Source organism: Colletotrichum lupini, chromosome 6 (genome assembly GCF_023278565.1).
Source record: "Colletotrichum lupini chromosome 6, complete sequence".
Taxonomy (NCBI): Eukaryota; Fungi; Ascomycota; class Sordariomycetes; order Glomerellales; family Glomerellaceae; genus Colletotrichum; species Colletotrichum lupini.
The window spans coordinates 4,582,572-4,600,381 of NC_064679.1; the positions used below are offsets into that span (position 1 = coordinate 4,582,572).

The 17,810-nt window shown below is 53.1% G+C and overlaps 4 protein-coding genes across 4 annotated transcripts; 1 reads left to right on the forward strand and 3 right to left on the reverse strand.

Annotated features, from left to right (window-relative positions):
* Positions 1-694: 694 nt before the first annotated feature.
* Positions 695-6,779, reverse strand: CLUP02_12837 (uncharacterized protein; the record flags this gene model as incomplete). Its single annotated transcript, XM_049291797.1, has 3 exons — positions 695-3,289; positions 3,343-3,806; positions 3,857-6,779. The coding sequence occupies 3 exons, from the start codon at positions 6,777-6,779 to the stop codon at positions 695-697; spliced, it is 5,982 nt and encodes a 1,993-aa protein (XP_049148943.1).
* Positions 6,780-6,830: 51 nt separating this feature from the next.
* Positions 6,831-13,156, forward strand: CLUP02_12838 (WD domain-containing protein; the record flags this gene model as incomplete). The annotated part of the gene is made up of 13 exons (XM_049291798.1): positions 6,831-6,880; positions 6,964-7,143; positions 7,209-7,280; positions 7,337-7,949; positions 8,000-9,027; positions 9,081-10,818; positions 10,899-11,718; positions 11,784-11,823; positions 11,917-11,927; positions 11,983-12,194; positions 12,259-12,317; positions 12,409-12,862; positions 13,100-13,156. The coding sequence occupies 13 exons, from the start codon at positions 6,831-6,833 to the stop codon at positions 13,154-13,156; spliced, it is 5,334 nt and encodes a 1,777-aa protein (XP_049148944.1).
* Positions 13,157-14,847: 1,691 nt separating this feature from the next.
* On the reverse strand, positions 14,848-15,453 carry CLUP02_12839 (uncharacterized protein; the record flags this gene model as incomplete). Its single annotated transcript, XM_049291799.1, has 3 exons — positions 14,848-15,158; positions 15,220-15,303; positions 15,363-15,453. The coding sequence occupies 3 exons, from the start codon at positions 15,451-15,453 to the stop codon at positions 14,848-14,850; spliced, it is 486 nt and encodes a 161-aa protein (XP_049148945.1).
* Positions 15,454-15,996: 543 nt separating this feature from the next.
* Positions 15,997-16,524, reverse strand: CLUP02_12840 (uncharacterized protein; the record flags this gene model as incomplete). Its single annotated transcript, XM_049291800.1, has 1 exon — positions 15,997-16,524. One exon carries the CDS (start codon positions 16,522-16,524, stop codon positions 15,997-15,999), a length of 528 nt encoding a protein of 175 aa, XP_049148946.1.
* Positions 16,525-17,810: the final 1,286 nt, after the last annotated feature.

Consider the following 17,810-nt stretch of genomic DNA (forward strand, 5'->3'; position numbering starts at 1 on the left):
GGTGGAAAAGGGGCGTTTGATGTGGGCGGATTTCGGGAAAAGAATCGAGGATCCTGGTCATATCACACAAACCACACCACACACACACATTACACACACGCGCAGACATCCCCGAGGCTTCTTTTTGCATTGGCACGGCGTTCAGGGCAAAAACGGGGAGGAGATCTTCCCCCCCCTTCCCAAAAGGGCTAAGTGAAGGGTGGGAGTCGAGAGGGGTGAAGGAAGGGGGGCTCGAAGAAGCAGACAGAGAGAGAGAGAGAGGAGAGAGCCTGATGGGGGGATGAAAGTAGATTCACCGCACTTATTGAAATGTTATCAGTTTGAAAAAATTAATGCTTCACATGAAGTGGTGATGTGTCGAGTGACACAGGCTGGCTCTTCTTTTTCTTCCACCTTGGTCCGTTGAGGATGGTACCTATGTAACGACGCCATTTAGCAGATCATGGGATACGTGAGGCTATCTCCCCTTGAGATCCAGCCATCCATCCTTCATATCTCTCGTAGATTGACAGTTGGCCAAGTAGCATTACTGTAGACATCACTCCGGAAATATAATTCCTCGTATCAAACGCAACGAAACGACAGGCGATACTTCATAAGACGATACGGAAAGATGAATGTTCGTTTCATAACACGTTTCCTCATAACGATAATCTAATCTCCGTCTTCTCTGAACCCGCACACGAAGACATCCTCAGATGCTTCTGAGACTCTGTCCCGCCCCGTCCTCGCGACCAGCCATAAACACCCGCCCCTTGAGCTCCTCAACAACGCTATCACGCATCCACCACTCCTGGTTCTTCTCCCCTTCCGCACCTCCACCACCACTACTGCCGCCAGCCTTGGCAGCCTTGCTCTTAGCCCAAGCCCCTGCATCAAGCTGCGCACGCCGATCCGCCCACTCAAACAGCATCTTCAACCCCAGAAGCCTCTCCCGCGAGGACCCGTCCATGCTCCGCTCCAGCACGAGACGAGCATCCACCGCGGACCCCGAGGTCTCGCTAGCAGCGCCCTCGGAGCTTGTGCTACGGTCCAGGACGGTGGCGCGTTCGGCGTAGGTTAGGTCGCGGAGGGCATCGAGGCCAAAGATCCATTCAATCGGATCCCGTGTGCCGTTGTCGGTAACGTCAGCTAGCGCGTCCCGTCCCAAAGCGCGGAGTGTCGACGTGAAGGGTGCTTCTTGTGCAGGACGCCGGCGGAGGTAGAGGCTCTGGTTCTGTCTAAAGGCGTCGACGAGCAAAGGGTTCTTTTCAAAGTCGATCTCAAGGTCCCAGAAGGCTGGCCCTGCGTCGGTGCGGATGCTGGCAATGTCGGCCAGAGGAGGCAGGAGACAAGGCGTGTTGCGGACGACAGCGACATCCTCTGCGTCGTGGGCTCCGTTCATTTTCCTGCGAATCTCGATCGGTGCCGATATCGGTTGGCCCGTCGCGACGTCCTTCGCTACTAGGCAGCGAGGGTCGGTGGCCAGGACCCAGAAGTGGCGGAAGGCCTGGAGGTGAGAGCGGTTGTCCATAACGGAGGTGGGGAAGATGGGATAAAACGCGATGAGCAAACTGGCAATGGCCATGTTACTCGTGCCAAAGGTGGCTGTTCCGCATCCGAGGAATAGAGACCCAATGGCGAGATGTGCAGCCAAGTGCGAGCCGTAAGGGGTATCTGGATCGTCACGGCCATGCAGTAGACGAAGGCGACGTAGCACGACAAGATCACCGGTGCCGGCCATGACAATGGCGGCGGAGAGCGCGAGAACATCTTGGCACATTCGCGCATTGGATCGGGCGAGCTCTTCGTCGTACATGGGATAGTCATGTGGAGGTGGCCGTGGCGTGGCAGGTATCCGAGATATACGGATAAACTGGTCGAGGTAGTGTATCAAGAGGTCTCGTACCCTCACTGACGCACTGCCCGCATAACGCAGCGCGATAGAGAAGCAGATTCCAGTAACGATGCTAAAGAATGGTAGGTCTGTACTCTTCAGCTTGGTGGTATTGACCAGCTTATACCGGACACGGTACGCCTTGGGAAGGCTCTCCAAGATCCATTCGAACTTTGGTTCGATCTCGTTCCACATGATTAGGTTCTTTGCAACGGTACGCAACAGCAAGATATCCGGCCGTATGTAGTCGAACTGAACAATGGACTCTGGTACGTCAATCTTCCTGGCTACGATATGGTCCTCTGATTTCATGAAAATCAGAGCGAGGGCCATGACCGCGCCAGCTGCTGCTCGGTCAAGAACGTGTACCATTTCGACCTTCTTTGTGGCCGTAGCAATCGTGATGAGGCTTTCGGTCAGCCTCAAGTCGTGGAGCCCGCGGAGGTCGTTGCCTTTGCCGAGATTGATCAGGCCAAGTGAGAAGCCGGCGGCGAGCCGGTAACACTCGCTTCGAAGTGGCTCGTCTTCGTCTTCCTCATCCATATGCTCTATTTCAGACATCATGATCTCACTCATGCGCCTGTGTTGACTGTTACAATAGAGAAGACCAATGCCCATGATACCCGTAGTCTGCGTCAACGGGGACAAGTTCAGCTCCGCAGCACCCCTAGGAAGCATGCGAGTAACATGAACAGAGAGTAGACGTGTGATGAGTGAGTCCATGGTGCCCATATAAGACGCAGCGAGCCCCAATAACAGACCGACTGAAGTCATGGTGTGCTTCGGAGTGAGGTACTTGAAAGCAACCCATTTCGCAATACCCTTGAGGTGCCCATTCAGGCCCAAAGCAAGCAGAAAGCCAGCGTGTCGATTGCTCAGATCGTGGCCAGGCTTATTGTACAAGATCCAAGAGGTGTCAATACCTTTGGCCTCTGGAGAAATGGCAAGTCCAGCCGCCACGCCCTGGTGGAAGAACCCCCAGCAGACCTTTTCTTCCGTGAAAAGTGCCTTGTCGACACCGACGGTGACATTTGTTGGACGAACGACGCAATTCAAATTGAACCCGGCTACGTGGAACTTTTGTGTCAACAGCGGGTATCGTAAGCTGTAATACAAGAGCGCTCGGCCAGCAGGGATGGCCAGAGTGCCCGTGGCAATTCTAGACACAAGTTCCTTTTGTCTTTCGAGGTATTCGCTCTCTGACCACGCTGCATCGGCTTCCAGACGGACAGCACGAGCTCTGTGAGTGGAGAGGAGATTCTGGGCTTCGTTGAGGCGACGGTCCTCTTTGAATAATGCCCGTATGACGGCCTGTCGCTCGGTTCCCTGCCCTTCGTCGTAACCGTTATTATTGTACTCGTCAACGCTTTGGCAAATAGTCCGGTAGTCCCATGACGCATTATGCGTGGGTGTCTATGGCTTGTTAGTACAGAGTACCGGGGAGGCTGGGATCAAAGAATACTGACAAGAATGTTGGCGCCGCTCTTCTGCAATTTCTTGATTGGCGCCAGAACCATGCTGATATCGCCACGGTTGACAAGCTCCAACAGATCCTTGGGCCATGAAGAGGGTGGCCGGGCTTGACATCTAGCAATCGAGTCCTTGAGCGGCGCAAGCACAGCCTCGGGAAGGGTTTCAAGCACCCGACTGCTAATGCCTGCAGAGTGCATGGCTTCGACCATGTTAGCGGCGCTGCTTTTGGGTGTAAGCTTTTCGAAAAGCCGCTTGAACATGAGTGTTCTTGGCGTGATAGATGCCCATCTGGAATCTTTGAGGTGCTCTTGATCAGCCTTCAAGTTTTGAGAGTGATAGAGATTCGCTAAGGTAAGGAAGGGGTGGTATTGGCCGGCGGCAAGACACGTCTGTATCCAGTGGAAGATGTCAAAGTCAACGCCCGACGGTTGCGCAAGAGGTACTTCAAGGCGGAGTTCTGTTCCTGTCAGTGGCTCTCCAAGTTTCCTGAAAAAACGAATTACTGACCTGTATCGTAGCGAGACTCCAATTCTTCCTGAATTCCCAGCTCGTACACTGCGACAAAGTCGTGCCATCCCAGCCAACGGGCGATTTGACACATGACCACCCGCAGTGGCGCCGTACCCGGAGAGGCATATTCAGGTGTCATGATCTCCAACTTTTGTTCCTCAAGTAGGAGATGAAGAGCCACGAATACGTTCCAGGCGGCATTGCCACGGTTCTCTGCACTTCGTTGCTGCCCGGTTGGAAGGTATCCATTGGCGCCGACGGCCTTCTCGCCAAGGGGAGATGCTAAGTAGCCCTTGGCGTATTGAATGTGAGTCGACATGAACTTGTTATCTCTGAGACCAAGATTGGGCGGACTGGAGAAATCGTCGCTGCCATCCTCCTCGAGGGTCCAGTCCCAGCCTCTTGTTTGCTGCCAACTCGGGCAGCCTAGGGCATTGGGGGTTTCGTATAAATGTAAAGTGTTCCAGTCCTCGACGTCCTGTATTGACCCGAATGAGCCGGACTGGGGTCGCCGTTTGCCTCTTGACGGCTTTGTAAGAGATTCTTGTGTGGCGCTGGCCTTGCCCAACGCGAGATAGATGGCTAGAAGCTGAATGACCAGGGCTGACCACTCTGCATCGGCGACTTCAATCTCTTCGCTCTTTAACCATATCATGATATGCCACCAGCCAGGAAACATCTTCTCAGCGTGAGAAGCGGGAAGAATGCTCCGGCAGGCATCGAGCACTTTCTGCACTTGGTGATTGCGAGGCTGGAGCTGAATTTGGATCTGATGGTGCCTGTCATCACCATCAACCATGTCGACGATACCCCTTGCTTTCGAGTATTTTAGCGCTCCGACATTTCCGTTCGCAACCTCAATGTTTTCAGACTTGCGATGTCGGACATCCCTGTCGACAACTCGGCCGCGGTAATGCAAGCTCCTCACATTCTCGAGCGACATTGGAGGAAGGTTGATGGCTGTAATTTGACTCCATGGCGCCTGTATGCTGAGCTCCCTACGCCCCTCATGCCCTTCAGATAGAATGAGTATAACCGAAATGTCGCCGTCGGTCACTTTGCAAGAGTCCACAACGTGATGAGCCCGCCGAAGAGCGCCGCAAGCTAGTCTTACGGGATCTTCTGACGAGGTGGAGCTTTTACCAGGCTTCGGTGGAACAAGGAAACGGGGCCCTCGTTGAAGGTCGATCGTAAGGAGCTGCAGCCTCTTGTCGAGGGAGTCTTGGATCCCTATGAGCAGCTCACCGCGGAGGGGATCGTCCACGGCGAATTGTGGTGCTGTCAAGATGAAGACCTTGCAATGCTCACGAGCAGGCTGCTTGGACAAGGAATACCGCACGTTAGAATTATCCAGAGAAATAGACTGGATCTTTGTAAACATCATTTCCTGAGACAGACCATCGAAAACATGGTCGTCAAGGCCCATGTTATGGAAACCCTCAAAGTCACCGCCGGCTCGAAGTTCTTCCAACACACCATCGATGGGAGCCTCGAGCAGACTGCCAAGGCTTGGATGAATGGTCTGATTTTGGTTGAAGGAGCTGTAGCCACCACTAAGTCTAGGCCCTTGACTACCGTAAGACTCGATTCGTTTAGATCCGCCGTGTGCTGGGCCAGCTAAGGGCTGCTCGGAGAAGACTGAGCGTTCTTGAGAAGCAGAGAGATCAGCTCGAGCCAGCATCGAACTCACTCGCCGTGACTGCCTCCGGTTGGCACCGGATTCCTTGTCCAGATCAAACGAAGAGACCAGGTCCAGCGGCTTCTCAACCCTTTCCGGCTTTTCGACTTTTTCACTCTTTCTGGATCGCTTCCCTGGCAAGGGCGCACCAAAGCTCTCCCGAAAGTTTGTCTGAACTGGCGTCGAGGCACCGCTGGCGGCGAAATGCGGCTGCATGGAGCTACGGCGACGCTCTGCCCTGCTCTTGTCCTTCTTAAGGCGGCCGATGAAGGGGTCCTCGTTCTTGACATATGTCACTCTCCATACTGCATATGTGCTTGCTTCCCTATTAATGGTGACAGCGAGAATGAGTGGCTCAGCATTCTTGGTGTTGGGTGCACCGGGATGCTTGATTTCCTCCATGTGCAATATTTCCTCTGCGGGATCCAGAAAGCATGGTGTATTTGTTGTACTTTTCCTCCTCTTCTCTCGGGCGGCACCGTCTGGACGTGCAACAATGAGCCCCAGCTCTTGCAAGGGATCCAACAGGCACACCAGGCGGGGCCAATGCGAGTCTGGTTGTTCCAATGGACCCTCCCACATGTTTCCGAGTGTCGAGCTTAGCCTCAAGGGTAGCGACTTGGGCTTGTTCAGGCCCTCCACGGAGAAGACAGTATGTTGTGAGCTTCGAGGGGAAGTGACGGTGATTTGCGAGGAGACGAAGGAGTTGGGCGGCACTTTCGGAAACTTGAGGGAGACGGGCGCAGTGGCATCTCCTCGCTGCTTGCGCTGGATGATGACACCTTGGGGTGCGGCACAGGCGGCCTCGACCTCGAAAGGCATATGGACAACATGGCTCGTGCCGGAAAGGAAGTAGACGTGTGCTTGCGTGCGTAGGAAGACGACTAACGCTCGGGATAGTCGACGGGGCTCGGTCGAAGTATCTGGAGACTTGCTCTTCGGAGTTTGCTGCGACGTCTTCTTACTGTAGTCGGACGTGGGAAAGGAAGCGAGTAAGGCCTGGGTGACGGGCTCTTTTTCCAGATCGAATTTGTAGGATTTGCGAAAGACGCCCCCGCGACTCCAAACAACGCAGTTCTTGGTGACCAGTAGCTCATCTTCGACATCGGTGGTATCGTCGTATTCGTTATGATCGGGGTCAGTTGATATCTCCCATGTGTAGGTCGACGGCGGGGCATCTTCGTGAGCTGTGTGTTGAAGGCCGCTAGGCTGGTGCAGGCCCAGAGACTTGATGGACGCCATTGTGATCCCCCATGTGAGTTGTTAGGGGGTCTTGTCAGAGCAGTCCGAGGGATGCAGTTTCTGAAAGGGGCGGGTTGGCCATCACAGCCTCAGCAGCCGGTGTGACGTTCGCTTTGTTGGAAGTTCGACACGGCGGCAATAAGTTGGTGATGGTGGTGATACTTCCACTCTTTTTTTGTTGGAGTCGCGTCCCGGCAGCCCAAGAACGCGAATCAAAGCTTCCAGCACCACAAGTCAGCGACATAGGTCCAACGGGCAGGCTCAATCCACTATATTTTGGGTTGACGGGTGGGGGAGGGGCACCACTACAGAGGGGCCTACACGATTGGTGGACAGCTTACCAGAGACCCACTCAGATACCTAGGTACTGTGCTTTTTGTCAGGAACAAGCTCTCGCTGTGCCTCAGGCGCAAGTGCACCACATCGCAGTTCTTCCCAGGGTACCTTACCGGTAGGTGCTGCTGCGCAGGTGCCTGTGGAAGCTCCCATCGTAGCTCTTCGGTACGTACCGAGCACGCCTCGTGACGTAGCGGACTTGCGCGACAACTCATTCGAAGAGCAGCTAAGCTTCCTCTAAACCTCAACAGACCGCGACGCACCCCCAAGGAGCTCGTCGAACCCGATCCGAAGCTCAGGGTAGCTCCGTTCCTTGCCTCGGATCCCTCCATTGCAGCCTTTCTCTACGCCAGGCCGAGCCATTGCCTCATCATCCCCGCCCAGGCCCGCCGACTTTCTGGTACTCCATCGACCAAACGACAATGCCAATGCGAGCCTCCAGTTGACGGTACATCCAGCACAATGACGGACGCTTCCGATCCCGATCGCGATGGTCCCACCGCTGCACAGAAAGGCAAAGAGCCTGAGACGGCCGAGACTGTGACTGCGCCGGAGGAATTGGCCGCGACCAAGTCCGAGAAAGAATTGAAGAAGGACCATGATGGCACGGACAACAAGGAGAAGGAAGAGGAGGATGAGGAAGACGATGATGAGGACGACGAGGACGATGAAGATGACGATGAAGAAGACGACGACGACGACGATGAAGATGACGACGATGAAGACGATGACGAGGAGCCCCGGCTGAAGTATGCCAGGCTCACTCAACACCTGGGGCCCATTTACCGCAATGGTGATGCCACCAGCGCGTTCCTCGTCGCGGGTGATAAGATGGTAAGACTACCTGTCGAGTGCACTTATATGTGGCAACTGACCATGACTAGATCATAGGAACGCATAACGGCAACATCCATGTCATCCAATTGCCCATGTTCCAATCTCTCCGCGTGTATCATGCCCATTCCGCTTCCATCACCAGCATCTCCATCTCCCCAAACCCACCCCCCTTGCCGACAGCAAGGTCAGAAGCAGTGCAAAGACTTGCTCAAGAAGCTGCTGAAAGCGTCGCAAAACAACGACCGCCTTCTCGTCAGTCGGGCAGTTCCCCTGCCGCCGCCTCGAGAAGGCCTAAGGATCCTTCTCCCGTCTCCAACACACCCTCTAATAACGTCCACATCGCTACATCGTCCATGGACGGCAACGTCTGCGTCTTTTCTCTCGTAGATACAAAGGATGTTCAGTTGCGGAACTTTGCGCGTCCTGTGCAAGCCGTCTCACTCTCCCCCGATTACAAGAATGACCGGACATACCTTTCGGGTGGTCTCGCTGGGCAACTTATCCTAACGACCGGAGGCCAGCCGGGCCGTAGCACCTCGACGACCGTCGGAACGGCGGCTGCCACCGCTTCTGGCTGGCTTGGTAGCATGGGCTTGGGTACCAACACAGGCAAGGACACGATCCTGCACTCTGGCGAAGGCACAATCAATAATATCAAGTGGTCACTCTCCGGAAAGTACGTAGTGTGGCTGAACGAGCATGGCGTGAAGATTATGCGGTCAAAGTTGCATCTGGAGAGTGCCGACGCGGACGACGCCTGGAAACGCATTGGCCACGTAGATCGTCCTCAAACAGATGAGTGGGAGACCATGGCAAGCGTCTGGAAAGGACGCGTCGAATGGATCGACGAGCAAGCTGTCGAGACCGAAGACGGGGAGGCTGGGCGCAAAGACGTTGGCTCAACGCTGGCACCCGAAAGCTCAACGCAACAAGGAACCTCAAGTACCAAGAAGATCGAGAGACTACTGGTTGGCTGGGGAGGCACAATCTGGATCATCCACGTCCACCCCGGCAGTGTTGGTACTGGTAAGCGAGCTGGTGAAAAGTCGATTGGACGTGCCGAAATCGCCAAACAGTGAGTATACCCTCCAAGCACGTTGGAGCGATTTGTAGCTAATATCCTCGCAGCCTTCGTATGGATTGCATCATTTCTGGAATTTCGTTATATACCCAAAATCTTCTCCTTGTACTAGCATATGTATTACCGGACGACGACGAAGACGATGATGATGAGAAGGCCGGCAAGGGTCACAAATCGAAACTATCAACAACGTCAGCGAGTAGCGAGCCATCTGGCGGAATACGACGCCGACAGAACAATTTACCGCCGGAACTCCGATTAATCGACCTGAGCTCGCAAGCCGAAGTCGATAAAGATGGCCTTAGTGTAAGCAGATATGAGAGGCTGTCATCGGGCGACTACCATCTCGGCGTTCTCCCTGCACAGAACGCAGCCTCGGCCGTGGCCTCATCCAAGGGAGCCCTGGAAGCAATCACTGGATTTGGCTCAGATATGTGGAATGCCGCCATCAATCCCAGGACACTATTTAGCTCTGGTGCAAGTATCAGGAGTGGACACAGCGGAGACGGCGTCTCTAGCACGCAGCTCCCGAGCTCAGTTAGTGGCGCCCGGAGATCAGGAACTCCTACAGTCCATCCCAACCTCATCAAGCCAGGAGTAAAGATCTTCATTCACAGCCCATTCGATTTCATTCTCGGAACGAAGAGAGACCTTGGCGACCACTTGGGCTGGCTGCTGGAGCACCAAGACTATCAGAAAGCATGGGAATTGCTTGACGAGCACCCCGAGATCATGTCTGCGCCTCCAGAGAACCTTCATGAGCTCGTTCCAACAACGCCAGACAGAAAGCAAAGCAGCCAAGAGGACTTTGACGATGCCTCATCCGTCATGGGGTCTACAGGGCTAGCAAGACAGCCTAATTCCTCGGCGCAGAGGGAGAAGAGACGCATTGGCGAGCTTTGGATTCGGGAGCTGATTGAGGCAGGTAGCTGGGCTGAAGCCGGTAAAGTGTGTAGCAGAGTCCTTGGCTCTCCCGACAGATGGGAAAAATGGGTCTGGACATTTGCTGGCGCCGACAAGTTCGACGAGATCACGGACTACATTCCTTCTGAGCCGATGTACCCGCCGATCCCAGGCACAATCTACGAAGTCGTCTTGAATCACTACATTCAGGCAGACAAGCTGAGATTCAGAGAACTGCTAGACCGCTGGCCGACTGATCTCTTTGACATCAAGACCGTCACGACAGCCTTGGATAACCAGCTCAAGTACCGCGATGTACGAGAGGACAGCGTCGAGGGGGGTGAGAAGGGTCGCGACTGGAAGATTGTGATGGAGTCATTGGCACGCTTACACGAGGCAAATGGACGCTTCAGGGAATCGCTCAAATGCCACATCAAGCTACAAGATGCGGACTCTGCGTTCCGCTTGATCCGCGACAACCATCTCGCCGAAGCAGTGACTGACGACATTCCCGGCTTCATCGGATTGCGAGTGCCGAACAAAAAACTCGGAACCATGGGGCCAGACGAGCTTGAAGCCGCTACCTCGGAGGCCATCACTCTCCTCGTTGACGAAGCACAGCATGGTCTTGTCAAGCCTTCTGTGGTTGTATCGCAGCTTGAGGAGAAGGAACTCAACCTATATCTCTTCTTCTACCTGCGCGGTTTGTACAAGGGCGAGGGAATAGAGGAGCATTCCGGGGAGACTCGCGACAGGCTGCTGATGGACAGCCAATCCCAAGTTAACGAATTTGCGGACATGGCTGTTCAACTGTTCGCCAAGTACGATCGGGACCTTTTGATGAGCTTTCTAAAGTCCTCGACCTCCTACAAATTCGAGAAGGTGAGTAGAATCTATATCTACAATATTTATGGCGATGCCCTGGCATTCCTGAGACCTAGTTTGCAAACTAACGACCGCAGGCTGTCCAAGAGTGTGAAAAGTACAGATACGACGACGAGTTGGTACATTTGTACTCCAAAACGGGCGAGATGAAACGAGCGCTCTATCTCATCATTGATCGATTGAAGGATGTCAAGAAGGCAATCGATTTTGCAAAGCAACAAGACGACCCTGATCTCTGGGATGATTTGTTGAACTACAGCATGGACAAGCCCAGCTTCATCCGCGGCCTTCTCGAAGAAGTCGGAACGGCCATCAATCCCATTAAGCTCGTGAGGCGCATTCCTGAAGGACTCGAAATCGAAGGCTTGCGAGAGGGCCTAAAACACATCATGAAGGAACACGAGATTCAATACAGTATCAGCTCGGGTGTTGCGCGGGTACTCCGAAGTGAGGTCGCCGCCGCACAAAATGACCTGCGAAGTGGGCAGCGGAAGGGAATCAAGTTTGAAGTCGTCGTTCAATCAACGGATCATGTCGACGTCAAGGTCAGAGACGTCGTGCATCCGCCAGTCAGTGCGGAGGAAGTGGAAGAGAGCTTCTTCAAAGCACCAAAGGCGGTGGAACAGCCTGGCCACACGCATCAGCCGCCGAAGCCTGGCCACTGCGCTCAGTGCCACGAGTCCTTCACAGAGTACGAGATGGAAACCTTGGTTGGATTTGCTTGCGGGCACGTCTTCCACCAGTCACATCTCATGGAAATGCTTTACCCCGGCAAGAGACAAGAGGCCGACTTTGGGCTGGCTAGCGAGGAGTCGATCCGAAGCGGGTATCGCGTTGGCTCAAAGGTTACGCATGCGCGGTTGCTCAAGGACCGAGTGCGGGAGGGTTGTCCTGTCTGTACCCACGGGACGGAAGTACCAGTGTAAGGGAGGTTTCGATATCCAGTGACGAAATGTATACAGCGGCACAGCCATCTTTTGATCTTCGGGCCTTGCTCATTCTGTACTATATACTATTCGCGTGATTCGCCCACGTACATTTTAAAATTCAATGCCCATCCTGTCCTCCATTGTGCTCATCCCCAATTCCACGTAGCATTACACCCGGTCTCGCGCTTCTTCTACTAGCTTATCTATTGTCGAGAATTCTAATGGATGATAGAACGTGAAGATAATCTGGATGCGAATAGCAACATTAATGTTCAGATGGTTGGTCACTACGTTGCGTCGATTGGCGCACTCCAAGAAGCACGGGCCGGGCGGCAGGTCACCTCACTCTCCCCCAACCCCCCCACACGGCACCAGGTACCCCACGCCCACGTTTCCACCTGGATGGCGCGAACGACATGTCACTCCTTCAACCTCGGCCTGGAGGTGTGTCGCCGTCCACCTCTCCCCATCCTTTCCCCAACTCATGCATTCCGCGACGTATGCAAAGGGGAAACGATATGGCGTTTTGGGATACCTACCGGAGCCGGGCTCAAGGGAGGCTGAGCTGTGAGTGTTCACCCTATACCGTCTTTTGCTACGCTTGCCCCCCGGGACAATGCCAATTGGGAGTTATGCTGATCTGGTTGTCATGCCACAGATGGGAGCTGAACCGAACGCAATCTCCTTTCCTGCGCCTCCCGCCAGAAATACGCAACAAGATCTACCGTCTCCTCCTATCCAACATGGGCATCCACGTCCTCCACGACCCTAAAACGGGATCCTTCCACTGCCTCACGCTCCGACCCGGCGCGAACCCCTGGACCTCCGTCCCCGCGACTACTTCATCCCCCACGAGGCAGATAGTAGAACCAGAAAGAGGAGATACCACCACCAAGACCGGCACCAAGAAGAACAGGTCTTCACGACAGCAGGCCGCGGTCCTGGGACGGGGGCTGACACTGCTGGTGCTGGTCTGTAGACAGCTCTACCACGAGACGGAGCTGATTCCATACCGCGAGAACGCGTGGAGCTGGGCTACGCCGGGGTTGATGGAGCGGTATCTGCTTACGGAGCGGCGGATGGGGTTCGCGCAGAGGAGGGTGCTGAGGGAGGTTTGCGTTCGAGGGATTGCGGGGTTTGGGAATTGTAGTCGGAGGGTTAGGGGGGTTTTGGGCGGGTTGGAGGTTGTTTGGTTTTGGGAGGGGAGTGGGAACGCGGGGCAGGGGAAGGGGGGGCTTGGGGGGTGGGTTTGTGAGGTTGTTGAGAGGGGGAGGGTTGAGGTTGGTGTTGGGAAGCCTAATTGAGGGATCTTAAGGGATCTTGAGGGTGGCCATTGAGGTTTGTGGTAGGCAGAGGGTCTGGCTATAGAGGAGGGCATTGTACTCTATGGCATCTACGAGACATGAGGCTATGAGGCTGATGATACTGGGCGTGTTGGAAGACATGTGATGATATAGTCAGTAGGTACTCCTATCAAAACAAGATGTTACTTGGCTACTGGGACAGCATTCAACCATCTTCAAGCCTCCTGCACCCGTCGACGAGCAACGATAATGGCCCTCTACAATTACCACGAGGCCTGACTTTGTCCATCTTGACACTCGCTAGCTACAGTACATACAGAAGCGAGTAAATCTCAGCCTCGCAGTGGAGTCGGACGCAACTGGAACAAACAAGAACCTTCCGGGCCAAGTGGCCACTTTCGGAGCCGAGGGCCGGCGGTGCACCGAAGTTTTCGGGGCTCTCGGCCCCGTGGACCCACATCGGGCCTACCGCAGTTGAACAACACACCAAAGTCAGCACAGCACAAGGGAACCCATCGCCGCAGAAACGACAGAGTTTTCACATGGAGGGAAAGTGGAAGGAGCCAGATTCTTGTGGGTGGTTCTAGCTTGTTTTGGGGGCTTGATTGAAGGGCGGAAGAGGGGCTTCGTTGGTGTGTTTGGCGCCCTTTGAGGGAATTTTTGGTGGTGTTGTGATGCCGCGATGGGAGATGAGGATAGGTACGAAAAGCAGGAGCCTGTAGATCTTCGTCCATTTGATCTATAGACTGTCTAATGGTGATGACATTGATTGCGATGCTAGCCGCCGCGGTCCCGCCAGCGCGGGGGCGCTATTCCAGTGTTTGGTTCTATGTGATGGGAATAGCAGCAGCTTCAATGGTCGTCAACACAAGGGCTTCCTTGGTGGTTTTCCGAGCCTCAGCACTGCTTTTGGAATGTCGCGATGGCTTCGTAATAGTATAGAGGGTGCTGGAGTCCGGTGATGCTGATCTATGGATGAGCAGATAGATGGACTGCTCCGTTCGCAGAATTGATGCTCTGGAATCGTGATATTTTGGTCTGCGAGTCAAGCCTCAGTGTCGCGATGGCTCCGGTGTTTTTCGATCACGCTGACGTCTTGCGATATTCGTCAATGGACGTCGTGATCTATAAAGCAGATTATTTTGTCAGTAGGATTGAGGCTTTGGAATGGTGATATTCTTGCTTCTGAGTCCAATCTTCATGCCGCGAACCTCGTTACGAAGCGCGTCATCTCCGTCGGCCTCAAAACACCATAACGAGAGTCTCTTGGGCGGTACACCATAAGGACTGCTGGAGCGAACTGCAGTCGTCTTGCGCGAAGACTGCTGAATGACGGTGATGTCGCTTATGGGTATTATGTGCAATTCCAGTAGCGCGGCACATTGTGGCGGCGGTGTGACAGCTCCGCCTCTCACTTTGTGGGAAACACCAAGATAAGGCTCGAAATGGCATCGCGAACGGTCCTGGCCGGCGACAATAGTATCACACATCATGGGATTAAACACCTCACTAGCAAGGCAAAGTCACATCAAAGAATGCAGTCAAACAATGAGGAATCAAGAGAGAATTTTGTGACGAGGTAGTCTCAATTTTCTGTAATGAGGCCTTTGACCCAAATGCTGCTTGTATGCATCCGGACCCTGTATGCCTATGAAGAACCTGAAACCCGTGATCCTTGATGAAGTTCCAATTCCTTAGCTCAATGGCTCAAACCAATTCCCTAGTCCATCCATTTCCTTCAGGCCATTCCAAGTGAGGAACTGCCAACGAGTGCATAGCTAGACTTGACTTCCTTAGAGGAAGTACATGATGATTGCACCAGCGATGGCGCAGAAGACCATGATCTCGGTCTGAGAGGCCTCAGACGAGGCAGTGGGAGTGGCGACAGTCTGGGTGCCAGTGCCAGTCATGCTGACAGTGCTGGAAGTTCCCTTGATCTCGGAGGAGGTGCTGGTCTCCTGAGCAGAAGAGCTCGAAGCAGACTCCAAGATGGAGGTGGTGGTGCCAGCGGTCTCAGCGGGCTCAGAGACGCTGAGAGTGTGGGTGACCTCAATCGGGTCACAGACCTGGATGGTGCTCATCGAGCACATGGACGAAGTAACCACTGGAAAACCCAACGTGTTAGAACATTGTGATCCCAAAGAATAAATTGAATTCAGACTTACCAGTGAACAGGTTCGACTCGATGACGGTAGCGTGACCCAGACCGGGATCCTCAATGAAGGTGGTAAGCTCGTACGAACCAGTCTCTGGATGTGTGTGAGCCTTGATACTGCGCTGCGCGAATGCTCGAGAAAGGGAAACTTACCGGAGGCGCCATCATGCTGAACCATGGCGGTCATCGTAGGGCCAGTGCCCAAGTAGAAGGTGTAACCCTTGGCGATGGAAGAGGCGCGCATCTTCACGGTTGATTGGGTGGAGGGAGTATGTGGTATGGATAGTGTGTATGGGATACAAGGTGCAAAAGTGCGGTTGCTTGTGGGCAAAAGTGTGTGACGGATCTGCGAAGTTGAAGAGTGGGTGAGAGGGAGGGGAAGTTTGGGAGAGGGAGGGGAGAGAGAAGATCTTTTTGTAGAGGGCAGCAGGAGGGCAAAGGCGACGGGATCACTCAGGGCTGGGTGGGTGGTTGAACCACCCTTTTCGATACCTTAGGCCGTGTCAACAATGAGGCTGTTGAGGAGGAAGTTCGTGATAGTTGGAGGTACGTACGTACCTCTGGATCAACTGGTGATTGGCCGATTGGGGTGGTCTTGCGGGTTGAACATCTGATTTTGAAGGCGAGAGCTATGAACGGGGATTAAAAAGAGAAAACGGTGCATCGGAATTTTCTCATTGGTCGATCTAATGGTTTAAATCACAGATTTATTATGAAAAGAGCGGGTTTGAGTGAGACTGGAAGCGGGTAGATCACAGATGAGGCAAGAGCCGGGGGATACAGAAGTTCACAAACAAGGCGAGAGCCAGGGCACGCAGAATTTCACCAAAGAGGCGAGAGCCAGCGGGTGGAAATCCAAAAAGGCGAGAGCAGACGGGGCCCAGAACACATACCCATGAACTTGGTGATAAGAATGAGATAGTATTTGGAGAGGAGGGCACAATGATGTGGCAAGATAGTTTACAAATAAGGCGAGAGCCAGTTGATCACAGGTCATCTCAAAGGACGAGAGCAGACGATCTGAGCCACATGCCTTTGAAGTTGGTGATCTGCATATGTTGCTTAATAGGTTGGCGAAGTTGATCACAGGAAAAGCGAGAGCAGACGAGTGAGAGCCAGACTTCTTGGTTATGGAGATGTTGATGAAGATACTCAAGAAGAGGGAATAATGGCTCACGAACAAGGATGCGGCTGGCTGTTTGAGTTCAGATTTAGAGGGTGAGAAAGCATAAGGTGTGAACTGCATGGATATCAAAATTAGCGTGTAGATGGCGTACTTGAATGAGGCAAGATATGGGACAGGCAAATCACACATTAAGCCGGAGAAAGGAGGTCAGAGAGAAATTCTTCACAAAGAGCGAGAGCAGGCAAGTTGAGCTCCATGGTAAGAGATTTGCCCATAAGGATAGGTTGCTCGGGTGGTTTACGAAGCGGGAATAACAGCTGACAATGAGGCGAGAGCAAAGGACTTTGGGAGGTAAAGGCTTCCTTGAAATGAGACTGGGTAGACTCGCGCTCGTATTTTTAGAATGGGCACAGCAGCTCACAGAATAGGCGGGAACTTAGGAGAGTAGAGATAGAATTGAATTGGCGAGAGCAGATCACACTTGTCCAAATTCTCATAAGGGGTTAATTTGCTTCGGTTGATTGAAAATGGGCAAGGCAGATCATGAAAAGGGCTGGAGCTGGAACTTGGGTGGTATAGAAATAACAGACGAAAGCAGAAGAAAATGATGAGAGCAGGCGGAAAGGACGAGAGCAGACAATTATGGGATGGATGAATTACTTCTCTTTGTGAAAAAAGAAAAAAGAAGAGAGCAGAAAATAGCAGTGGCTGGTCTTGGTGTGAGAGCATTCGGTGATGGACTATCCAGACTGCTGATCTGAGTTCATTTCAATGGAGGCAAAAGGTGAAGAAAAGGATGGGTATTTCAGGCTGCCTGGGCCTGTCTTTTAGCTGTCATCCACTAGGGATGGAAGCGCTCGTCTGATGACTATTTCCTTCTATTGACTGACGTGGTGTTTGGATAAATTTCAGATAGAGGCTTGTTTGGACGAAATTGCTTCATCGGATGCTCATTCAAATATTAGTTATATGGGAAAGAGCCAAGGAATCAGACGAAATGGAGAAAATAAGACTGATAACAATTAAGCAAATACATAGTGTTCAAAGGTGTTTGGATGCAGAAATATGATGGAGAAAAACAAGACTGGGGTGAAGTCTGTTCAGATATAAGGCAAGTATAGTGAATCGAATCATAAAGACAGCCTTTATGGCAATGTGCAATGCTTTCAGGAGACCGTTGTCAGGCCGATGGGTTCTGCACATGAGATAGCATTTGTATGAGAACAGCTACTCGCTAGGCGGGGACTGAAATCAATAAACAGGTCAAAAAGCTGACCTTCAGTGCCGACAACTCGACTTCAGTGCAGGAAACTTCAGAAGAGCACAGGAACATCTGGAAAGACATGGGATTATTTGCAGTCCTTGTAGGCTTGGCCAGGCGATATTGCTGTAATGGGTCGATGATAGGGGGCATCTCTGTTTTTCAATCAAGCCAACTCCGCGCTTGATCGTTTGTTTTACTACCACTATGAAGT